At 44.6% G+C, this 25583-nt stretch overlaps 1 protein-coding gene across 4 annotated transcripts in view; it reads left to right on the top strand.

Moving 5' to 3' along the window:
• Positions 1 to 25583, top strand: part of KDM6A (lysine demethylase 6A) — a 547501-nt gene that overhangs the window by 474798 nt on the left and 47120 nt on the right. For all 4 annotated transcript variants that reach the window (XM_033949775.1, XM_033949774.1, XM_033949772.1 and 1 more), the window contains 3 exons: positions 890 to 1077; positions 3895 to 4036; positions 24452 to 24578. In XM_033949775.1, coding sequence (XP_033805666.1) covers positions 890 to 1077; positions 3895 to 4036; positions 24452 to 24578 — 457 coding nt within the window. The remainder of the gene's footprint in view (positions 1 to 889; positions 1078 to 3894; positions 4037 to 24451; positions 24579 to 25583) is intronic.

Genomic DNA, 25583 nt, shown 5'->3' with positions numbered 1-25583 from the left:
CATAATCCCTTCATAAATCAAACAAATATAACTACCTGACTATATAACCACGAGAGATTGGACAGATAACACACTTCAGGATTGAATTTGATAAGTGGTCAACATTTGTTTCCATGGTGTATATAGTGTTGTAATGTATGGTATTTGCATTGAATATTTTTTGTTTGGGATGAGGCTCATTGGGGAGTATGTAATGTGATGTAAACACTATGTTTAAAACAAGTTTGGTGAGAATTGAAGAGATAATAATATAATTAAAATCAGATTCTATAATTGAATTGATTTTGCAAAATAGCTTCTGTAATGTTTTGCAATACACATTATATGGATATCCTGAAAACCCAGAATGGATACAGTATTCCACAAGAACTGGATTTATTTTAGATGGTCTTAAGTCCTAGTTGTTCCAACAGGTATTAATCTGGTACCATCTAGGTTTTGATGCTGTTTGATGGTTTTATTGAACTTACTATTTTCTGACTTAGATTTTATTGCCCCAGTTACTTGTTTTAACCTAATTTTGTTTGAATGTGGATTTGTATTATTGCTGTTCTTGCCTTGTATAAAAAGCAGGTTCAAAAATCAAAATAAATATTTTTTTCCTTACTTTAATGATAGCTCTTATTTTAGTAAAATATGATACAGGAGAATTACAATTAATCCACCTTTATTATACCTTAAGAGTAATCAAAAAGATCTGATAAGATTCAGTCAGTGTTTTGTGTGGAAATAATTGGTAACTAGAAGTATGGAACCCTTAGTTTATAGCTTGCCTTTGTGGCAATATCTGAAGATGTTTGACCAATAAATTTTATGCAGTAGAGAAGTTTGTCCTTTGGAAAAATAATGGTTGCTGTATCTTTGTAAACATTTTTGCTTTCTCTTACAGAAATAATATAAATTTCTTGATGGGATCCTGGTGGCCCAACCTGGAAGATCTGTATGAAACAAATGTCCCAGTATACAGGTTTATTCAGAGGCCAGGTGATTTAGTGTGGATCAATGCTGGCACAGTTCATTGGGTCCAGGCTATTGGCTGGTGCAATAATATTGCGTGGAATGTTGGTCCTCTCACAGGTGTGCTGTTTGTTTTCTTAGACTCTGTAGTAGCACGTGCAACACTTGGGCTTTTCATATTTTGTATATTTCTGCCACAGAGACTTAGATTATCCAAAATTCTATAATATTATATTCTTGTCACCTAGAGAGAAAAAAAGAGCAATTGAAAAATATTTCTATTTGATCAGTAGTTGAATATGGAGCACACAAATTTGCTGATTTTTAGTGAGCATGTATCCAGGTGGTGTTGCAGTAATTCCATTGTCCTTTACTAAAACTAATTGACTATATGGTGCTTCAATTTAAATTGAATATATTTCTTCAATTTAAATTGTAGACATGTACAGACAGATGTGTAGAACCATTGCACATTGTTCTCATGGTAGGCAGACCTTAGAAATTGAGCATGACCATTGAGCATGTTTCTCATAGTAAGCAGCTCTTATGAATACTTTAAATGTTGTTTGCTTTGCTTTGCTTTTTGAATACTGTACTGATTTTAAAAGTTTTCTGCATGCTGCTGTAAAGATCACACATGGAGCAGAAGATGGCAAGGAGCAGTGCCATTAACATTAAGGATATGATTTTAATAACAGGATGCCTATGTGACGAATCCCAAAGGCATCTATTTTAAGCCTGTTTTATGAAGTCAACATAGATATCTGTATGCCTTTTTTTCCAAATTCTTTATTCATTTTTCATCTTACTCATACAACTGGACCTATCGGCGGCATTCGACCTGGTAGACCATAACATCCTTCTACAGATCTTAGATGCAATAGGCATCTCAGATAAAGTATACGCCTGGTTCGAAGGATTCCTAAAACTCAGAACCTACAGTGTAAAATCTAACAAAGAAAGATCAGAATCCTGGTCAAACCCCTGCGGCGTGCCACAAGGATCTCCACTATCCCCCACCCTCTTCAATCTATACACTGCCTCTCTAGGAACTCATCTGGATAATCTAGGCATAACATCCTATAGCTATGCGGATGACATCACCATCCTCATCCCATACGATCATTCCAAACCAACCATGACAGACGAACTTCACCAAACACTGGAAGCAGTCACAACCTGGATGGAAAACCACAAACTTAAACTCAACCAAGACAAAACCAAATTCATCCTCCTAGAAAACGACAAGATCCAAACCACAACCATACTAGACATAAACGCAACCAAATATCCCATCCAAACAACCATAAAACTACTAGGCATGACCATAGACAGATGCTGCACAATGCAACCGCAAATAAACAAAACAACTCAAAAATCATTCGCAATCATGAGAAACCTGAGACAAGTCCGAAAATTCTTCGAAAGTACACAATTCCTACTTATAGTACAATCCCTAATACTAGGCATATTGGACTACTGTAACATACTCTTCCTCCCATGTCCAGCAACCACGATAAGACAACTACAAACAATCCAAAATACAGCCTTAAGACTCGTCTATTCATTGAAAAAACACGACCACATCACCGAGGCCTTTATCAACTCACACTGGCTCCCAATCCAAGAAAGAATCCAATTCAAATTCTACTGCATATTATTTAAAACCCTACACGGAGACAGCCCATCATACCTGAACAATCGCCTCATCCAAGCAACCAACACCAGACACAGAAAAACGCACTCCCCATTCATACCCCCCCCATCCAAAGAAGTAAAAAGAACAAAACAACATGACGGCCTCCTAGCCACACAAGCTGCAAGACTGGACAACCAGATATCCAACCTGCTGATGACCTCCCCAGACTATAAGACGTTCAGAAAAGAAATAAAAACCACACTTTTCAAGAAATTCCTAAAACAGCAATAACAACACGACTTCTAAAAAACCCTTAAGATCTACATCTTACCTAACTAGCTATTCACTATGTAATTTTGTAATTATGTAACTCTGTAATTCTGTAATTCTGTAATTCTCTAATTCTGTAATTCGGTAATTCATTGTAATCCTGTCCTTAAACTAACCTTTTGTAATCCGCCTTGAACCGCAAGGTAATGGCGGAATAGAAATCCCTAATGTAATGTAATGTAATGTAATCTTACATCAAGTACACAATATTACATCATTTAAAACTTTTACACATCATTTGAATTTCTTTCTGTTGTCATCGTAAATACATAAATTTATTCCCTTCCCACAAAAATTTCAATCAAGAATATCATATAAATATTGTATTCTTATCTATTGATTAAACCTGTGCCTTTGTAAAACTTCTAAACCCTATGGCATATAAATGCTGCAGCACATTTACACCTGCTCTGATGTTGGTATAAATGTGTACACTTACACTGTGTGATCGTGCATTTTATAACATAAGCACATGTACAGCACACAGAAAGGGATCAAAATACACTAAAGTCAACACACCCACAAAAGAGTGTACATGCCAATAGAACTAGGACAGACACTGCCAGTGTTTCAGCTCTTGGACTGCATCAGGGGGGTCTCTTCTTTACAAAAGTAGTCCCGATGTTAATTTAAACTGTTTACCATGACCTGCACTCAACAAACACATAGCATCACAGTTCTCCCCCAACATACACTCCTGGGGTGTGTTTAAGAATGCATTGTTTTGTCAGTTTATGCACTTATTGAGCAGCAGTTTGTGATAATTGTTTAAAAGGCCTTTTCCATGTGTAAAACCAACTTTACATGTGGAAAAAAGTTATAAAATTACCCCTTTATTGGTTTGTTAATCAGGTATGTTCCAAAAAATTATTTTTTGTGTCTGAAATATGTTGTTGTCATGCAGTATATTTTGCAGAATGTTTTCAGTATGTTTACTTAATGGCTTTCTAAACCTTCTTGTTTCTTAGCTTGCCAATATAAATTGGCAGTGGAGCGGTACGAATGGAGCAAACTGCAATGTGTGAAGTCAGTAGTACCTATGGTTCACCTTTCCTGGAACATGGCACGAAATATTAAAGTTTCAGATCCAAAGCTTTATGAGATGATCAAGTAAGCACATTATCCACCAATATACATTACAGTTCATATTTCATCTTTATTTGATATACTAATAATCACAATAAATCTAAGGGCTCCTTTTACTAAGCTGTGATAGTGTTTTTAGCACATGCTAAACCTGCGCTAAACGGCTAGAACTAACCCAGCCTTCCCTGGGTTAGTGTAGGGCTGTTGGAAGTTCTTTAGTGGCTTTCTTGTCCCCTCTTGGTGCCGGACTGAGTCCCTCCCTCCATTTCCTCCACCTCCCCAAAATTTTTATAGAGGTGCCTCAGCTGTAAGCTTTGCCACTGATACTGGGCAAGGCATGTGCCTTAGAGAGCCAGTGAAGTCTTTGCTGACAGAAAAAAAAATCCTGAGGTTGTGCCGATCTGAAGGGAGCCTTCAATTGCCTGTAATTGATTTTTTGTGGTTAACCGGCACTTTTATTTTAGCTAGGTCAGATATTGTGCAATGAACACTTTTAAAGGGAAAAAGTGCTCATTGTGCTCCAGACGTGAGATCGATGCGGCCGGCCTGTGCTCGCAGTGTGCTGGCCCCCACAAAAGGGAATACTCATAAGAACATAAGAATTGCCGCTGCTGGGTCAGACCAGTAGTCCATCGTGGCCAGAAGTCCGCTCACGCGGCAGCCCTTAGGTCAAAGACCAATGCCCTAACTGACACTAGCTTTACCTGCATACGTTCTGGTTCAGCAGAAACTTTAACTTTATCTTGAATCCCTGGAGGGTGTTTTCCCCTATAACAACCTCTAGAAGAGTGTTCCAGTTTTCCACCACTCTCTGGGTGAAGAAGAACTTCCTTACGTTTGTATGGAATCTAACCCCTACCGGGTCAGGAGGCAAGAGAGAGACTTCCGGCTCAGGAGAAGCACCCAAGTCCCGGGATGCCAACTCCAACGAGCCTCGCACTCCAGCCTGTAGAGGAGTCCTTTGGGTGAAATCCAGCAAGGTCTGTCTTAGAGGTTTTAAGGTTCCAGCCGGTGGGGGAACGGAACGGATCTGACCTTTTCTTTTGGTATGCGGCATTTTGCGAGGAAATAAAGACAGAGACTCGCCAGCGACACACCAATTCATGCTGCCTTCTCGGACCGCCCCCGAGTCCCCCTTCCTTTCCTCAAGTCATCTAGAGCTTGTATAGATTTGCGCGACTCACAAATATTATATTAGATTAGGGTTCTGGGGATGGTTGGGGGAAGGGGGGTTTTGAGGGGAGGGGGATTGGATATCAGCACTGGCTTTCTGTTCATTTATATATCTGAGGGGAGAAGCAGGCTGGGATGCCTCTCCCCTTTAGGTCAGTTCAGATCTTAGCTCCTAGGGTTACTTTATTGTTTCTATTGCATGTCACTTGAACTGGTGCTATTGAGATCTCCGATCATGCCTGGGTGGCAGTAGAATGGAGACAGGCAAGTACGCCAGGATCGGGCTGCCAATGGTGGTTCCCTAGTTATCTTCATAGAGATGACAAATTTAATGATTACTTAATCGACAAATGGCAAGCATTCCGAGAGACGAATGGGGCTCATTTCGATGACTTGACACTTGCTTGGGAAACTGCTAAGGCCTTCCTTAGAGGAGAAATAGTATCATATGTTAGTTTCCAATGTAAGGCCCATTAGCGAGAAATTTTGTGACTAGAATGGCTGACCTCTTCCCTACGGCGGCGATATGGTTGCATGCAGGCATTGACTGATAAGGCCCAGCTATTAGAGGTTCAATGTTCTCTGAATTCTCTTTTGCAACAGCAGGCCAAGAAGTCCGTGGAACATCATAAATTTCATTTGTAAAGTTTTGCAAATAGGGGTAGTAAGCTTTTGGCAAAGTTAGTGAAGCAATTGAAGGGTAGTACTCGCATTTCTATGCTTTTGGACAAATGGAATAGGGTGGTAAATGCTGATATTGACATTAATAAAACCTTATGTTTCTTTTATAAACAGCTGTATTCTCGACCCCGAGATCTGTTGATAGCAGGAGAGGTTCACCCCTCTGGCCGGGATCTCTCTGTTCTCTTGGATTCGGCCCAAGCAAGGCTAGATGTTCCTTTCTCCTTGGATGAGATTGAATGGAGCATTCAAATCAGTGCTTTGGGGAATTCATCAAGCCCCGATGTTTTCAGGAGTGAATTTTAAAAGATCTTGAATACCGAAGTTGCCCCTATATTGGTTGATATGTTCAATGAAGTGGAACGGTTGGAGAGGCTTCCCAGACATCTGAATGTGGCACAAATTATTGTCTTATTGAAACCAGGCAAGGAGCCAAACAGGCCTGAATCTTACCAACCAATCTCACTGTTAATTTTGAGGCGAAATTTTTTGCAAAGGCTTAGCTAATAGATTGGCTCAAGAGCTTCCTTCTCTTATCTCGGAACAGCAGCTGTATCTTAGCAGCCCTGGAAAGGGCAGCTCAGGAACAGATGATCAGTTTTGATGTCAAGAAGGCATTTGACCAGGTTGATTTAGGGGTTTGGGAGCAGGAGCAGGTTTGGGCCAATGGAGTACTCTCAGACCTACTCCCCATCCAACGAGGAACATGCCAAGGATTTCCTTTATTGCCGTTATTATTTTTATCCCAGGACAACAGGCAGCATATTCTCAACATATGGGTGATGTCATCCATGGAGCCCCGATGCGGACAGCTTCACAAGCAGACTTGCTTGAAGAACTTTTAGAAAGTTCGCAACTGCCACACCGCACATGCGCAAGTTCCTTTCTGCACGAGGTAGGGCACGTGTCTCCTCAGTTCTAAGCTTTCCACGGAGCTGAGAAGCCTTCGTTTCAAGGCTCTTCGTGAGAGTTATTTTTGCCCGTGTCTTCTCTCACCGCGGCTCATATATTTTCTTTTTCTTTACAGGATCGCTGTGTTATGTGTGGTTTGTGTTTTTTTTTTTTAAGTCTTTGTTAAATTTTTTGGTCGTGTCACGGCGGGGCATAGTCCGCGGCCTCAGCCTGCGGCCTTTGATTTCGCCACTGCCATGTTTCATTCGATGTCCCAACCGGTCACAGGATTAAGAACTGTGTCAGACCCATATAAGTGGTGTGTACAATGTTTAGGATCTGACCATCATCCGGAGTCGTGTGCCCGCTGTGCTACACTTAAAAATCGAGCTCTTAAACGTCGAGTTCAGATTGAAAAAATCTTCGGGGGAATGGATTTTTGTTCAACTAAAGCCTCGACCACGATTGCAACCTCGACTTCGTTAACATCTTCTGTGGGGCCCAAAGCTTCATCCTCGACCTCACTAAAATCTTCCTTGATGGGGAAGTCAGCTAAATCCTCTCCAGAGGGGCCGTTATCCTCAGTGTCTCCATTAGGTAAGCTATCCAAGCCAACCCTTCAGAAGTCACAGGCCATCCCAACAGTGACACTGGTGGACCCGGTTGCTTCGAGATTTCCCAAGAAGCATGTCTCAAAATCGAGGCAACACTCTTCCTTGAGTTTGTCTTCCTTGGAGTCCATAGCCACACCAAATGTACCAGCTCTAGTGGTCTCGGTGCCGGTTTTTCAGAATATGCTGGAAGTAATTCTGCATCAGGAGTTTGGTAACATGCTTGCCAAATTAACTCCTGCCTCGATCCTGCTTCCTGCAGTCCAGCCTGAGCACTCAGCAGTAATACAAGGAGTCGAGTCCTTGAGAGTGCCTCGAGAGAAATCCACACACTCTATACAAGGAATCGAGTCCTTAAGATTGCCTCGAGATACATCTGCACAAGGAGCTGATTCCTTATCAGTGTCTTGACTTTGATGTCCAACTTCCAGCCTTACCTCTCCACATAAGGCATTACTTTTTTCGAGGCACAGGGCGAGAACTCCTCGACATTCCTCATTGAAGCTGGATTCGAGATCACTACCTCATTCCCCGATGTACAGTTCATCTCCACACCATCTGTTGAGACATTCATCGAGGCCCAGGTCCTCTTCTCTAGACAGACCTCATTTCTCGAGGCATCGAGACTCCTCGAGGCAACCAACTTCCTTGTCGAGGAAATCTACGGTAGAGCAAAAGCATTCTCGTCAGTTGAATTCTTCTCCTGCAAGGTTTTCTTCACCAGCTGGTTCTTCAAAACGAACACATTCTGCTTCTCTGGCTTATTCCAGAAGTGGTCTTTCATCTACTTCTTTGCCTATGGATTCTGATCTGCGCTATCAATATTCCAGAGAGGCTTCACCAACTTCCTCTGCCATGAGTTGTCGATCACCTTCGCCTCAACATCACTTTGGAGTCCGATTCTAAATACTCTGAGTATTTGGAAGAATTGGGTATGCCTAATTCTCCTAGGGAATCCCTTAAAATTCTCGGTAGCAATGTGCCCTCTAGCCTGGCTCCGCACCGTAGATATGGATCCAAATATGCAGGATCAACTGGCTAACATCCCATGTCAAGGGAATGAGCTGTTTGATGACTTGATTGAGACAGCTACAAAACACTTGTCTGAGCATGAGAAATCGTTTGCCTCCATAGTTCAGCTAAAGCCTTCCACTGCTAAGAATTACAGGCTTTCTCCATTTTATCAGAGGCGTTATCCTCAGAAGGCAGCACCTTATTCAAGGCTGCCTCCTAAGAAACAACAGCAGCAACAAAATAGTCAACGTAAACCTCAGACTCCTGCTGCGCCTAACAGCCTTTTTGACCATCTCACACAGAGCATAACTTCAATCGTTCTGCCTCTGTCCTTTCCTCTTCCCATAGGAGGTCGTCTCCATCATTTTTATCATCGATGGTAATTCTTTACATCCGACCTCTGGGTCCTCACAATAATCAGGGAAGGTTACTCTCTTCACTTCCTTCAGGTTCCACAAGATCTTCCCCCAAGAGAGTATCCTTCAAATCCATCAGACAAGCTCTGCTTTGTCTCCGTGCCATCAAGGAAGTTCCTCTGAAACAGCAGAGCATGGGGTTTTATTCCCGTTACTTCCTTGTCATGACTAAGACAGGGGGGATCTGTGACCTATATTGGACACATTTCCATTCATCCAGCCTCTCGCAAGTTTCTCAGAATTCAAGTGGGAAATCATCATTTTCAATACAGAGTGCTGCCTTTCGGCCTGGCATCTTCTCCCAGAGTTTTCACCAAGTGCCTAGTAGTGGTGGCAGCTCTGCGCAGCCATGGTCTCCAGGTTTTCCTGTACTTGGACGACTGGCTCATTAAAGATTCAACATCTCGGGGTTATTGTAGCGACCCAACGGACTACAGTACTCCCCTGATATTTGCGGGGATTCTGTTCCAGGACCCCCGCGAATGTCGAAAAACCGCAAATATGTTTTTTAGGCAGGGGAGACAGGAGAGGGCAGCCGGAACGCCGGCAAGTAAAGGAAATTGCTCGCTGTATGCTCCGACTGCCTCTTCCTGTACTAAAGTCGGGCCTCACCAATCAGGACCTGCTTTGACACGCAGCGATGTTACAGAAAAGGATTTTCAAATTACATTAGCATGCCAAGAGTAGTCAAGATTTGTCCAGAAGCATTTCAAAGATACAGCAAGGCAGGAAAGGAGTCGGAGAAATTTATCAGAGAGAGGTTTTAATTGATTTCCTGAAGGTTTGGTAGGAGGGTGCATTTGAAATGAAGGTGGTTAGAAATTTATTCCATTTGCCTGCTTGGAATGATAGTGATCTATCAAGGAATCTCTTGTAGACACAGCCCTTCAAGGATGGAAAAGCAAACAGATAGGCACAACGTGTGCAAGTGGTGCCTTGAAATTCAAAATGGTGCGACAGGTAGATTGGGGATGAACCAGATATGGTTTTGAAGCAGAGGCAGGCAAACTTGAAAATGACCCTTGCTTTCATTGGCAGCCAGTGTAGTTTTTTATAATACGGGCTTACGTGATCTGATTTTTTGAGACCATAAATGAGATGGACGGCAGCATTCTGAATGACTCAATCGTTTGATGATTTTCTTAAAGGATCCCAAATATATAATATTGCAGTAATCTAAGATGCTTAAGATCAGAGATTGAACCAGCAGTCGAAAAGAGAGGAAGTCAAAATAGTGTTTGATGGTACGAAGTTTCCATAGGGTGAAAAAACATTTTTTTAACCTGAGCATTAGTATGGTCTTCAAAAGTTAAGCATCGGTCCAGGATGATTCCAAGGATTTTGGTAGTAGAATTGATTGGGTAATCTAACCTGTTTAATCTCAAAGAGGTATTCATTATCTTGTAATTAGGACTTGCCAAGAAAATCTAGATTTTTTTCTGAGTTCAGTTTTAATTTAAATTGTCCATTGTTTTACCTTAGTGAGGACAGATGAAGTGAGTTCTGTTTCTTGCGTCATCTGCGTATATATACAATTTCAATTTTAAGTCAGATAACATGTGTCCCAATGATGCCATGTAGACATTGAATAGTGAAGGGGAGAGAGGGGAGCCCTGTGGAACTCCACAGGGATTACACCAAGATTGAGAGAAGGTTCCTTCACTGTGTACCTGGTAAGTGTGATTTATTTTTTTATTTATTTATTTTAAGAAGCCTGTAAACCAGTTTAGTACCTTGCCAGAGATGCCAATAGAATCGAGGCATCTAAGCAGAATGTCATGGTCAACAAGGTCAAAGGCACTGCTCAAGTCGAACTGAAGTACCAGTGCGCTTTTTCCCAGGGAAAACAAGTGGAAGAGGTAATCAGTCAGTGAAGCTAAGACTATTTCCGTACTGTAATTTGTGCGAAAACCAGACTGAGAATCGTGTAGAATGCTGAACTTCTCTAAATATTTCATGAGATCAATGTTAACCAGTCCTTCCATTAGCTTAAGAAAAAGTGGTATGGAGAGGAGGTGGATCTAAGATGGTGGTGGACAAGTGATGGCGTCTCCGATCAAGCAAGGCAGAGTTTTGCAAACCAAACGAAAAGGAAGCGTTCATTCCATGCCCTCGATGGTTAGAACGTCTTCCCCTGCCCAGCGCTGTATTCTGGAGTTTGCCACAACTTCGAGGTCCCAGGAAGGGTCCGGAGGTGTGTCTGATGCTTTCTTGTCTGGAGGAGAAGCCGAGGAGCTAGACTTTGAAACATCCCTTTCATCTCTGGGAGTCTAAGGAAGATAGCAATTCTTATGTTAATTGAAAATTTCTTTAATTATTTGAGTTTCTTTCTGTATTTAAGAACATAAGAAGTTGCCTCCGCTGAGGCAGACCAGAGGTCCATCTCGCCCAGCGGTCCGCTCCCGCGGCAGCCAATCAGGCCCATTGCCTGAGCAGTGGTCCCAAACTATCCCTAAAACTACCTCTACTCCTATCTGTAGCCCTCAATTCCTTTATCCTCTAGGAACCTATCCAAACCTTCTTTGAAGCCTTGTAACGTGCTCCGGCCTATCACAGCCTCTGGGTGAAAAAGAACTTTCTGGCATTTGTTCTAAACCTGTCCCTTTTTAATTTCTCCGAGTGCCCCCTTGTACTTGTGGTTCCCCATAATCTGAAAAATCTGTCCCTGTCTACCCTTTCTATACCCTTCAGGATCTTGAAGGTTTCTATCATGTCTCCTCTAAGTCTCCGCTTTTCCAGGGAGAACAGCCCCAGCTCTTTCAGTCTGTCAGTATATGAGAGGTTTTCCATACCCTTTATCAGTTTAGTTGCTCTTCTCTGGACTCCCTCAAGTACCGCCATATCCTTCTTGAGGTACGGCGACCAGGCCTGGACACAGTATTCCAGATGCGGGCGCACCATTGCACGATACAGTGGCAGGATGACCTCCTTCGTCCTGGTCGTGATACCCTTCTTAATGATACCCAACATTTTGTTTGCTTTTCTTGAGGCTGTGGCGCACTGTGCCGACGCCTTCAGGGTTGTGTCTACCATCACTCCCAGGTCTCTTTCAAGGTTACTTACCCCTAGCAGTGATCCCCCCATTTTGTAGCTGAACATCGGGTTCTTTTTCCCTACATGCATGACCTTGCATTTCCCTACGTTAAAGCTCATTTGCCACTTTTTGGCCCATTCTTCTAGTGTGGTTAGGTCCCTTTGCAGATCTTCGCAGTCTTCCATGGTTTCTACCCTGCGGTAGAGTTTGGTGTCATCCGCAAATTTAATAACTTCGCAGTTTGTTCCCACCTCCAGGTCATTAATAAATATATTGAACAGGAGCGCTCCCAGCACCGACCCCTGTGGAACTCCGCTCGTAACCCATTGCCAGTCTGAGTAATGGCCCTTTACTCCAACCCTCTGTTTCCTGCCTGCCAGCCAGTTTTTGATCCATCGGTGGACCTCCCCTTGCACTCCGTGTTTCCACAGCTTTTTAAGCAGCCTTTTGTGCGGTACCTTGTCGAAGGCTTTTTGAAAGTCAAGGTAAATGATGTCGATGGATTCCCCTTTATCCACCTGGCTGTTTACCCCCTCAAAGAAGTACAATAAGTTTGTGAGGCATGACCTACCCTTGCAGAAGCCGTGCTGACTCGACTTTAGCTGTCCATTGTTTTCTATGTGTTCACAGATGCTGTCCTTAATCAGTGCTTCCATCATCTTTCCCGGGACCGAGGTCAAGCTCACCGGCCTGTAGTTCCCCGGGTCCCCCCTTGAACCCTTCTTGAAGATGGGCGTGACATTTGCAATTTTCCAGTCCTCCGGGATCTCTCCAGTTTTTAAAGATAGGTTACATATTTGGCGAAGTGGCTCTGCTATTTCGTTCTTTAGTTCCTTGAGTACCCTTGGGTGAATGCCGTCCGGACCTGGCGATTTGTCGCTATTTAGTCTGTCTATCTGCCTGAGGACATCCTCTTGGCTTACCTCTAGTTGGACCAGCTTTTCATCACGATCCCCATTTACGATGTCCTCCGGTTCCGGAATATTGAATGTGTCCTCCCTCGTGAAGACTGACGTGAAGAACTTATTCAACCTGTCAGCTATCTCTTTTTCCTCCTTTACCACTCCCTTTTTGTCTCCATCATCCAATGGCCCCACTTCCTCCCTTGCCGGTTGCTTCCCCTTCACATATCTGAAGAACGATTTGAAGTTGGTTGCTTCCCCCGCCAGTCTCTCCTCATATTCTCTTTTAGCTTTCCTAACCACACGGTGACACTCCCTTTGGTGTTCTTTGTGCTCCTTTTGGTTGTCCTTTGTTTGGTCCTTTTTCCATTTTTTGAACGATGCTTTCTTGTCACTTATCACCTTTTTCACTGCAGTTGTTATCCACGCTGGGCTTTTTGTTCGATTTTTTTTTTTTTTTTTTGCACCCCTTCCTGAATCTGGGGATGTACAGGTTCTGTGCCTCATGCACCGTGCCCTTGAGTAGGGACCAGGCTTTTTCAACAGACTCCATCTTCCTTGGGTTGCCATTGAGTTTCTTTCCCACCATTTTCCTCATGCCATCATAATTTCCTTTTTTGAAGTTGAGTGCTATCGCTGTGGTTCTTTTCACCTTTGATGATCCAATTTCCAGCTTGCACTGGATCATGTTGTGATCGCTATTTCCTAGGGGTCCTAGCACCACCACCTCCTTTGCAGGTCCCCCTAGCCCGTTGAGGATTAGGTCAAGAGTGGCATCTCCCCGTGTTGGTTCCGTGACCAGCTGTTCCATGAAACAGTCCCTCGTGGTTTCCTGCAATTTGGTCTCCCTCATGCAGTTTGAGTGTCCAATACTCCAGTCTATCCCAGGGTAGTTGAAATCCTCCATCACCATCACGCTTCCGCTTTTGCATACCTGCCTCAGCTCAGCCTCCAGGTCCTGGTCGAGTGCTTCCGGTTGTCCAGGTGGGCGATAGTACAGACCCAATTTTATGTCTGCTCCAGTTCCTCCAGGTAGCTTAACCCATAGTGATTCCAAGTCGTCCGCCCTTACTGTTGTTTCCATCCTGGTTGAAGGTATGTAGTCCTTTATATAAAGCGCTATTCCTCCACCCTTCTTGTATGTCCTGTCTCTCCTGTAGAGTTTGTACCCTGGTATGGCCACATCCCATTTGTTGTCATCAGTCCACCACGTTTCTGTGACTCCGATTATGTCCAGGTCCCTTGTACCGGCTATGACTTCTAGTTCTCCCATTTTGGCTCTTAGGCTCCTAGCATTAGTGTATAGGCAATTTAAGTCCTGGTTGTTTGCCTTTCTCGCTGGTTCTCCTCGGGATTTGGCGCTCCTGCCAACCTCCTCATGGGTTGCCAGCCCCCGAGTATTGTTGTGTTCCTCCCCATCCTGCAGTATGTCTGTGTCGTCCTCAGCCTGCTTCCCCATGTTTGGATGATCCTCTGGCTCCTGTTGTTCTCTCTTAATCCTGCTTGCTAGGTTCATTTGTGCATTGGCTCCCTGCATTGCGTCCTTGTGTCCTTTTCCCAAAAGTTCCCTCTCAGTCCCGAGCCCTCTTTTACAAATTTCTGGTTAAGTATCCTTGTCCGATACTTTGGTCCGATGTGTCGAGGTCAGATCGACTGTCGGCTTTCCCCTTCTCCTCAGTACAAGAGTTTATCTTATCTTGTTGAAATTGTTAATAAAAAATAAAAAATTTAAAAAAAAAGAAAAAATGGCTTGTTGACAATAGGTCTTTAGTTGTCAGTCGAAGAGACTGACTCCTTGGAGTTTTTAATAATAGGTATCACAAGGATATGGCCAAGTTCCACCGGAAAATAACCAGTATACATACATAAAGAAACCCAATTGAAAAGTTCAGCTTTGAAGGGGAGGTAGAGAATGACACGGTGACAAAATTCATCACCGTTCCCGTCCCCGCGGATAACCGCGGGAAACCATCTTCATGTCATTCTTTAAAGAGAGAGGGAAGAATCAGAGTATGAATGGCCACAACCACTGACCCACAAACTTTGCTTTGAAGAATGCTGGTGTAGAAGGACTGAGGTTGAAATAGACACTAGAAAATGACATGGGATTATTTCCCGCGGTTATCCACGGGGACGGTGATGAATTTTGTCACCATGTCATTCTCTAAGGGGAGGGGAGCTGATTTCATGATAGTCGGTGGACAGTTGTCTAGTAGGCATTTGGATTTTGCATATTTAGAGTAAAGCTTGAGAAATTGGTTCCAATCTGGGTTTTCGAAATGATTCCAGATCATATTAGCAGTTGAACCTTCATTTTCTAAGGCAAACTGATTGATTGATAGGTCTATGCTTGTACCTACAAGAGATGATCTTAAATTATGAATTTTTGTGGCAAAGTAGTCAGCTAACTTTACAGCAGAGGGTGGGAGATATGTGTTAGAATGTTTATGTAGATCAATATCAAACAGAGAATTGACTATTCTGAAAAGTTCTTTGCTATTCAACATAGGAGAATTAATTGTTTGGGAATAATGTTTACAATGCCTTTCTTTAATCATTCTTTTATACTCTTTAACTTTTAGTCGCCAAATGAATCTGTCCTTATCTTTCCCTGATTTACACCATATTCTTTCCAATTTACATACTTCTCGCTTTAAAACCATTAGATCGGCATCATACCATCTGTCTGATAAACAGTGTCTTTTTCTACGTACTTTCAATGGTGCAATATCGTTAGAACCTGATTGCTAAAATTTTTCCATCCTAGGATGAAATTTGGATCTAAGTCTGAGTTTAGATATTAAGCTATAGTACGTCCAAAATTCTGCTGGGTTCAGTTGTCCTCTTGTCCAAATAGTTTTCTCTTTGGGCTTGTTCCTTGGTTTCCTTTTGGGTTATTTAATCCAGCATAATTCAAAATTACATAGAAGGTGGTCCGACCAAGGGGTGTTAGCTCAGATTTCACCTTTAAAACTTATACTAGGGATAGTTGAAACATTGGAAATAAATGTAATCATGTCTAAGTGGTGATCTTTCTTATGGGTTTTAGTCGGAGGTGGTTTGGAAAAGCCTAGAGATGTAAGGAAGGAAAGTAGATCAGTTACGTTGGAATTCTTTTCCTGCTCGAGGTGTAAGTTAACATCACCGGCTAAAAAATTGTAGGTGCCGGCTACCGAGTTTGTAAAGAGGAATTCATAGAGTTCCTTTTTTGCTAGGTTCCATTTGTTAGGGGACATATAAAATATTGTGACGATCAAATTATCTTTACAATCCTTTTTCCAAAATCCCAGCTACAGCCCTCTCAAAACCTACAGTTCATTGGAGCCATACTGGACACTGTACTGTAGGTAGATTTATGGGTATACTAATTAGCGTAACAGAAACAAGTCACGTGTATCTTAGTTGCTAGGGAAACCATAAATACCTTTCCAGGGATTCTGTTATTTTGCCAGTTTATACTAAGAAAGAGACCAGGGCTATATGAAATATTTTATTATAGAAATAGAAAAATATAATTCACAAGCCAGCAGTAAATAATAACTAATTTTGTTCACAATGTCTGTACATACATATATCTCATTACATAATTATTACACAATAATCCCTAAGTAAATGAGCAAATAGTAATTCTTACACACTAAGTAATTCCTTATAATAATAATTCCTGAATAGCAACAATCTAAAAATATAGCTTATCACCACGGGACCCAACTAACCTTATCCCAAACAATAGAATTTTATCTACCCAGCTGAAAAGATAAATAATTCCTTATTATCCCAGGACAAGCAGGCAGGTATTCTCACTAGTGGGTGATGTCATCAGACAGAGCCCGATACGGACGTCTCACAAGCACGTGTTGCTTGTAGAAACTTAAAAGTTTCGAGATGCCCGCACCGCGCATGCGCCGGTGCCTTCCCGCCCGGAGAGCCGGGCGTGTCTCCTCAGTTCTTTTCTTTCTGCGGAGCTGAGAAGTTCAACTTCATCACGCGCTAGCTGAATTCAGTTAAATTTGCCTTCCTTGTCCGCGTTTTTCGCTTTCTTTTATTTTAATTGTAGTACATTTCTTTTTCAGTAAAAAAAAAAAAAGATTATTTCCTCCGGTGGGTCGAACGGGCCGGCCACGTGGCTCAGGCCTACTGGCTTCGACCTCGCGGCGGAGATTTTCCGGCCTATGTCCCGGCCAATCACCGGGTTTAAAAAGTGCAGCAAGTGCCAACGCGCGATTTCACTCACGGACCCGCACCGACGCTGTTTGCAGTGTCTTGGTCCTGACCACATTCCGAAATCGTGCAGGCCTTGCTCTACCCTTACGGCACGCTCATTCAAACGGCGTTGCCTACTGTGGGAGTCGATGTTCAAGATGGACGCAGCCAAGGATCCTTCAGCTTCCACTTCATCTGATACCTCCCCGGTTCGTGTGAAACCGGTATCGACCCCTCCGGCATCGAGTGTGGTGAAACCGGCATCGTTCATCCCGACACCATCCACGAGCTCGACGTCGGTGCCTGCCCCGGTCTCCTCGGTTCAGGTACCTCTTCCTTCCACAGTACCACCAGTGGTCATCAAAGTGCCGAAAGCTACCAAGCAGAAGCACTCGACCTCGAAGGAGCGCGATGTCCGTGCAGGAGGACCCCCTTTCGGTGCGGATCCCTCCTTATCGGCTTCGCTACGGTCCATGCTGGAAGCTCAATTCGTTGAGCTCATGCAGACCATCGGACCCGGGCTCATCGCTGCCATACAGGGTGACCTCCCGGTACCGGTCCAAAGGGGCGGTCCGCCCCCTCCCCCTCCCCCACGCCGTTCGACCTCGACAACCGACGAGGACGAACGGGGGAGGGCGGCGATGCCCATGCGGCAAGCCTCGCTTACTGATATGCCGCCATTAGAGCCCATTACGCCTCCGCGCCAACATGGGACCAGACCTCCGATCGATAATCAAAGCCCTGGGCATAGTCAGGAAGAGTTCTTCCGCACTCCTTACCAGACTTGGGTAGCATCGCAAGAACCTGCATCGCAACCCCTGTTACGATCCACCGCTTCCAGCCCTATCCATCACTTGGGGGCCTCGGGAGACCATGCGATGCACAGACGATCCCGATCTCCGTCCCGCCACCGAGAGGGACATCGATCCAGACACTCATCCTGGCACTCTTCACGCCACTCGGAGGTGTCACCGCAGAAAAAACTGCAACGTATGGGATACCCCTCATCAGAGGTATCCCCACCGGAGGGACCGGAGTACGAGGAAACACCCGTACCCGACTCTCCTTGCCATTCCCCGATGTCCATGGACCCGGAGGCCTCTTCCTCCTCCAGCCCGTCTCACAAACCGACGCTGGCGGATCAATTGTCTTTCTCATCATTCCTCCGACAAATGGCGGATGATCTGGATGTGACTCTTGACACGGGCTCCCGATACTCCAAAGAGTATCTGGACACCATGCATTTACCTAACCCTCGAACGGAGTCGCTTCGGCTCCCTCTGCATAAATTGCTGGATCAGACCTTCATGCAGTGTTTCGAAACACCGTACTCCATACCGGCGATTCCCAGCAAACTCGATGCTCGATACCGCATCGTGCACCATAAAGGGTTCGAAGGCCCTCAACTCTCTCACCAATCCCTACTGGTCGAGTCCTCTCTTAAACGCTCTCATCCCTCTCAGGTCTACGCCTCCGTACCGCCGGGCCGAGAGGGGAGAACGATGGACAAATTTGGTAGAAAATTCTTCCAAAACTCCATGATGGCGTCACGGGTACTGAACTACAATTTCTTCTTCTCTTCCTACCTGGAGTTGTTCTTGCCGGTACTCCGCAAGTTCACTCCTTTCATAGACACCCAAGCTCGATTCGAGTTCGAGGAAGTGGTAGCCTCCCTCTCCCAGTTACGCCTCCAGCTGATGCAATCCTCCTTCGATGCATTCGAACTCTCGGCACGTGCTGCCGCAAGCGCAGTAGCCATGCGCCGCCTGGCATGGCTCCGTACAATCGATATGGATCCCAACCTCCAAGACAGACTCGCCAACGTACCATGTGCAGGAGCTGATCTGTTCGATGAGTCTATCGAAACTGTTACCAAGAAGCTGTCGGATCACGAAAAATCCTTTCAATCCATCCTGCGGCCCAAACCCAAACCTCAACAGTCTCGACCTTCCAGGCCACCCCTGATTTACCAGCGGCGTTACATGCCCCGACAAACGCCTGCTGCGAGACAACCTGCGAAGAGACAACCTCCCCAGAAGTCTCAGCAAAAACCCCAGCCACCGGCTGCACCTAAGGCTACCCAGCCCTTTTGACTCCCTTCCGGGGAGCATAACCGACACCGTTCTGCACCCCTCAACCTCTCCCATAGGGGGCCGCCTCCATCTTTTCTACCATCGATGGGAGGCCATAACCACGGACCTATGGGTCCTTACCATCATAAGAGACGGATACTCTCTTCACTTCCATCGGGTCCCCCCGGACCATCCTACAAGAGAGTATCCTTCAAGCTCGACACAGACCGCCCTTCTTCTTCAGGAAGTCCAAACCTTACTTCAGCTTCGGGCCGTCGAGCCGGTCCCGTCAGACCAATTGAACCGAGGGTTTTACTCCCGGTACTTCCTCGTCCCGAAGAAAACGGGCGACCTGCGACCCATTCTGGACCTTCGGGCCCTCAACAAGTTTCTGGTCAAAGAGAAGTTTCGTATGCTGACTCTGGCTTCTCTATACCCCCTCCTCGAGCAGAACGACTGGTTATGCTCCCTGGATCTCAAGGAGGCCTACACTCACATCCCCATTCACCCGGCCTCCCGAAAGTTCCTCAGATTTCGGGTGGGAAATCTGCATCTACAGTATCGAGTGCTACCATTCGGCCTCTCTTCATCCCCCAGAGTCTTCACAAAGTGCCTGGTGGTAGTGGCCGCGGCACTCCGGGACAGGGGTCTACAGGTGTTCCCATACCTCGACGACTGGCTCATCAAGGCCCAGTCAGCCCCAGAGGTCACTTCGGCGGTCTCGGCTACAACCTACCTCCTCCAGAACTTGGGCTTCGAGATCAACTTTTCCAAGTCTCACCTACAACCCACCCAGTCCCTCCCCTTCATCGGGGCAGTCCTGGACACCAGTCGACTCCGAGCATTCCTGCCTCTTCAACGCATGGAGGCTCTTCTTCATCTCTGCCAGTCGGTGTCTACTCGCCAAACTCTACCGGCGAGACAACTGATGGTGCTCCTGGGCCACATGGCCTCCACAGTACATGTGACACCCTTTGCCAGACTCCATCTCAGAATCCCCCAGTGGACCCTGGCATCACAGTGGAATCAGGCGTCCGATCCACTAACCAAACACATCGCAGTCACACCTGCTCTTCGGCAGTCTCTACTTTGGTGGATGACCTCTTCGAATCTATCCAGAGGCTTGCTGTTGCACTCTCCCCCCCATCAGAAAGTTCTCACAACCGATTCGTCGAACTATGCATGGGGGACCCACCTGGATGGTCTCCGCACCCAAGGATTCTGGACCAGTGCGGACAGACTACATCAAATCAATCTACTGGAGCTCAGAGCCATCTTCAATGCTCTCCAAGCTTTCCAACACCTACTTCACAACATGGTGATCCTCATTCGCACAGACAATCAGGCCGCCATGTATTATATCAACAAGCAAGGAGGCACGGGCTCAGCCCTCCTTTGCCAGGAAGCTCTACGAATCTGGGACTGGGCGGTTCGCCACAACGCCTTCCTCAGAGCTGTCTACATTCAGGGGAAGAACAACGTCTTAGCAGACAACCTAAGTCGTCTTCTACAACCTCACGAATGGACTCTCCATTCCAGCCCCCTTCACCAAATCTTCACACAGTGGGGGACGCCTCAGATAGACCTCTTTGCGGCTCCCCACAACTCCAAACTGCCTCAGTTTTGCTCCAGGATCTACACTCCTCATCGCCTCGAGGCAGATGCTTTTCTACTGGACTGGGGGAAACGATTTCTATATGCGTTCCCACCATTCCCGCTGATCCAGAAGACTCTGGTCAAGCTGAAACTCGAACAGGCCACCATGATTCTAATAGCTCCTCGGTGGCCCAGACAACCTTGGTTCTCCCTTCTACTTCAACTCAGCAGCAGGGAACCTGTACCACTTCCAGTGTTTCCTTCACTACTTACTCAACATCAAGGATCACTGCTTCATCCCAACCTGCAGTCTCTCCACCTGACAGCTTGGTTCCTCTCAACGTAACCCCTCACCAATTCTCACAAGAAGTGAGGGAGATCTTGGAGGCTTCCAGGAAGCCCGCCACTCGGCAATGCTACTCCCAGAAATGGACTAGATTCTCCTCATGGTGTGTTTCTAAATCAAAGGAACCTCAGCGAGCTTCCTTATCCTCCGTGCTGGACTATCTCCTACACCTATCTCAATCTGGGCTCAAGTCTACATCCATACGAGTCCACCTGAGCGCTATTGCAGCTTTCCACCAGCCTCTACAAGGGAAACCCCTCTCGGCCCATCCGGTGGTCGCCAGATTTATGAAAGGGCTCTTTCATGTTAACCCTCCTCTCAAACCACCCCCAGTAGTTTGGGATCTCAATGTAGTCCTTTCCCATCTCATGAAGCCCCCGTTTGAACCACTCAACAGGGCTCCTCTTAAGTATCTCACCTGGAAAGTGCTTTTTCTTGTAGCCCTTACGTCTGCTCGCAGAGTCAGCGAACTCCAGGCATTGATGGCGGACCCACCATTCACAGTATTTCATCACGACAAGGTGGTCCTCCGCACTCACCCGAAATTCCTGCCTAAAGTGGTCTCCGAATTTCACCTCAACCAATCCATCGTACTTCCAGTATTCTTTCCTAAGCCCCATTCTCACCACGGAGAATCGGCCCTTCACACTCTAGACTGTAAACGTGCTTTGGCTTTCTACCTGGATCGTACCAAGCCACACAGAACCACCCCCCAACTTTTTGTCTCCTTCGATCCTAATAAGTTGGGAAGACCCGTATCAAAGCGCACCATCTCTAACTGGATGGCGGCTCGTATCTCTTTCTGCTATGCCCAGGCTGGATTATCACTTCCTTGTAAGGTCACAGCCCATAAGGTCAGAGCAATGGCAACCTCAGTAGCATTCCTCAGATCAACACCAATTGAGGAGATTTGTAAGGCTGCCACTTGGTCCTCGGTTCACACCTTCACCTCACATTATTGTCTGGATACTTTCTCCAGACGGGATGGACAGTTTGGCCAAACAGTGTTGAAAAATGTATTCTCTTAAGTCGCCAACTCCCCCTCCATCCCACTGAGGTTAGCTTGGAGGTCACCCACTAGTGAGAATACCTGCCTGCTTGTCCTGGGATAAAGCAATGTTACTTACCGTAACAGTTGTTATCCAGGGACAGCAGGCAGCTATTCTCACGTCCCACCCACCTCCCCTGGGTTGGCTTCTCAGGCTAGCTACCTGAACTGAGGAGACACGCCCGGTTCTCCGGGCGGGAAGGCACCGGCGCATGCGCGGTGCGGGCATCTCGAAACTTTTAAGTTTCTACAAGCAACACGTGCTTGTGAGACGTCCGTATCGGGCTCTGTCTGATGACATCACCCACTAGTGAGAATAGCTGCCTGCTGTCCCTGGATAACAACTGTTACGGTAAGTAACATTGCTTTTTCACCACTTAGATCAGGCCTCAGCAAAATCGGAGAGAAGGAATACGTTTCTTTCCTCCGCTTAGCCGATGTGGAAATTCTTCTGATTAGGAACAGTCCATCAGCCACTGGAAAAGCTGTAAATTATGTCTGCAACAGTTTCCTTATGTGCAGGAATCCAGATCTATGTCAAAATCAGTTCTTTGGTTTCACTCTCCTCAGACTGAGAGCTAAGTCACAAGAGGTACTTATCAGGTCTTAATTATTATAGAAGGTGTACAGAGAAACTATGTTAAGATGCAAGTTCCCTCACACCTCAGCACAGAATAATAATAATTAGATACCTTCTTCTTAGTTCTCATCAGATGATCTCCTTCTGACCAATCCAGAAACAATCCCAATTAGTAATCTTTCACCAATTAGTAGCCATTCTGTATCTTCGTGTACCACCTTCCAGAGAGGTGCCTCAGTAGATAACAGAGAGACACATACCGATCATGGAAGCTAATTCCTCCTACAACTTTCTCAGGAGCTGAACTGGGCAGATGTCCTTGACCGAAGCAACACAGAGTTCTTGTAAACAAGTCCAGAATGCACCTGGCAGGCAGCAAAGATGATTTCTTCTTTTCTCTTCTTGCAAAAGATGGTTCAGGCTTTGTGACATCATAGAGGCCTAACCCAGATGTGAGAAGAAGGAAACCTACATATCAGGTGGGGTGCTAGAATACTGGTGATAGTTCTCAGGGATGGACACGGGGCAAAAAATTTCAGTTTGTGTTTGCTTTATTGGCCCTTGTTTGTGTATAGAGATTTTTCTCAAGAATCATTTAGCTGAGGGTGAATGGGAGATAAAAATCCAGTAGGTGGGGAGTTGGGGTAGGTGAAGATAGGATGGTACCAACTAATAGCTCCACTGTGGGTTATATATGTCTTCATTCTTTCTTTTAGTAGCATTCAAAATCATATTTTTTAAAAGACCTGCTTCTTGAGTTCAGTAGCTGTAGAAGTACATAATCAAATATAAGAATTGCCGCTGCTGGGTCAGACCTAGTGGTCCATCATGCCCAGCAGTCCGCTCAAAGACCAGCACCCTGAGATTAGCCCTACATTCTGATTCAGCAGGAATTTGTCTAACTTTGTCTTGAATCCCTGGAGGGTGTTTTCCCCTATGACAGACTCCGGAAGAGCGTTCCAGTTTTCTACCACTGTCTGGGTGAAGAAGAACTTCCTTACATTTGTACGGATTCTATCCCCTTTCAATTTTAGAGAGTGTCCTCTCGTTCTCCCTACCTTGGAGAAGGTGAACAACCTGTCCTTATCTACTAAGTCTATTTCCTTCAGTACCTTGAATGTTTCAATCATGTCCCCTCTCAATCTCCTCTGTTCGAGAGAGAAAAGGCCCAGTTTCTCTGATCTTTCACTGTACGGAAACTCCTCCAGCCCCTTAACCATTTTAGTCGCTCTTCTCTGGACCCTTTCGAGTAGTAATCAGTAATTTAATAACAAATTTGAGTGAGATATTCTCTTTGCTTTAGGACAAACAGATGTGGTTAAATTAATCTCCAGAAGTTAAGAATACATTTTACTTCAGTTTGCTGCCTATATGGAAACATGATGGCAGATAAAGGCCAAATGGCCTATCCAGTCTGCCCATACACAGCATCCATTATCTTCTCTCCCTAAGAGATCCCACATGCCTGTCCCATGCTTTCTTGAATTAAGAGTTTTTTCTATAGAACTGTTGTGGGTTAAGAGTATTATTGCATTAATTACAAAGTGTCTTTTTTTAAAAAAAATTCTAAATTTGCATTACTAAAACCCTGGTTCAGAGAAAAACTTTTCCATGCTTGATAATTATATATATTTTTAATTTGCTTGAATAACCATTAGTGGATAGTTAATAACTATTTTGTTTCATTGTGATGATATTTACGATATTTCATCTTTTAAGGATGATTTCTCATAATGTTTCCAATTTAAACACAAGCAGAAATATCTACAGTAGGAGAGTATTCACGTTTCTAGACTAGTGTCTGCTAGCAACAGAGGAAAAATAATAAGATGCAGTTTTCCAGTTTTATAATTTTAATTTTCTCTTTCATAGGTATTGTTTGTTGAGAACGTTGAAGCAGTGTCAGACACTGAGGGAAGCTCTTATTTCTACGGGAAAAGAAATATTGTGGCATGGACGAACAAAGAATGAGCCTGCTCATTACTGTAGTATCTGTGAGGTTAGTAAACTGTTCATGAACTTGTGGTGATGGTATGAATGAATAATAATTCTTCAAAAGGTAATTACATTATCTTGATAGACTTGTATTATCGGGTCTTAAAACACTTTATTTAGATTTATATCTGGTCCTCCCCAAAGAGCTCAGAACGGGTTACAGTTTATATTCATAGTGTTATAATATAGTGTTTACATACAGTGTGTTGCAACACAACTTCATATAGGATTACTTACTGATGATGGTAAAGGGTTGAGGGAGTGACCAGACAAAAAGGTAGGTTTTTACAGCTTTTCTAGTTAAGAAGTCCTTTAGGGGCTCTGATATGAGATAGGCTGTTCAGAGGTTTGATAAAAAATGGAAATAGGATCGTTTCCAGGCTGACTGGAGGGACTGTCCTGATGGTGTATGTAGGCGTATTTCATCTTGGGAGTGTAGCATTCTCTTTAAGGTGTAGAGAGAGAGTTTGAGAAGTATTTGGGTGTCATGTTGTATAGAAATTTATATGCCAACACTAGGCCTTTGAAAATGTAACATTTGGTTATGGGCTGCCAGAGGACCTATATCAGTGCTGGGCTTGTAGGTTTTTCAGTAGTCTTATTGCTGCATTGTGAACTTGCTGTAGTCGTTTGGTGTTTTTTGCTGTAAGACCTTTGAATAAAGCGTTGCAGTAATCCAGGCATGTAAGGACAAAGGCATAGTGTAGTTGGGTAAAGTCTTGGTCTATGAAGTAATTTCTTATCTTTCGGAGCTGGTAGAGGTAGTAGAAGGATAAAGAAACTACTTGTGAGTTGTGTTTGGAGAGTGATAGGTTTGAGTCGAGAGTTATTTCTAAGCTTCATACTTTGTCTTTTGCCATCAAGGTAGTTGATTCCCAGGTTAGGGAAGGGCGGGTGTAGGAGCATTATTCTTTCCTAATACATAGTAGTTCAGTGTTGGAGGCGTTCAGTTGAAGTTTGTTCAAGGTCATCTAATGTTTAATTTCAGATAAGCAATTGTGCAGGGTTG

This window comes from Geotrypetes seraphini, chromosome 6 (assembly GCF_902459505.1).
Source record: "Geotrypetes seraphini chromosome 6, aGeoSer1.1, whole genome shotgun sequence".
In the NCBI taxonomy this organism is placed as follows: Eukaryota; Metazoa; Chordata; class Amphibia; order Gymnophiona; family Dermophiidae; genus Geotrypetes; species Geotrypetes seraphini.
This window is presented reverse-complemented; position numbering and strand designations above follow the sequence as displayed.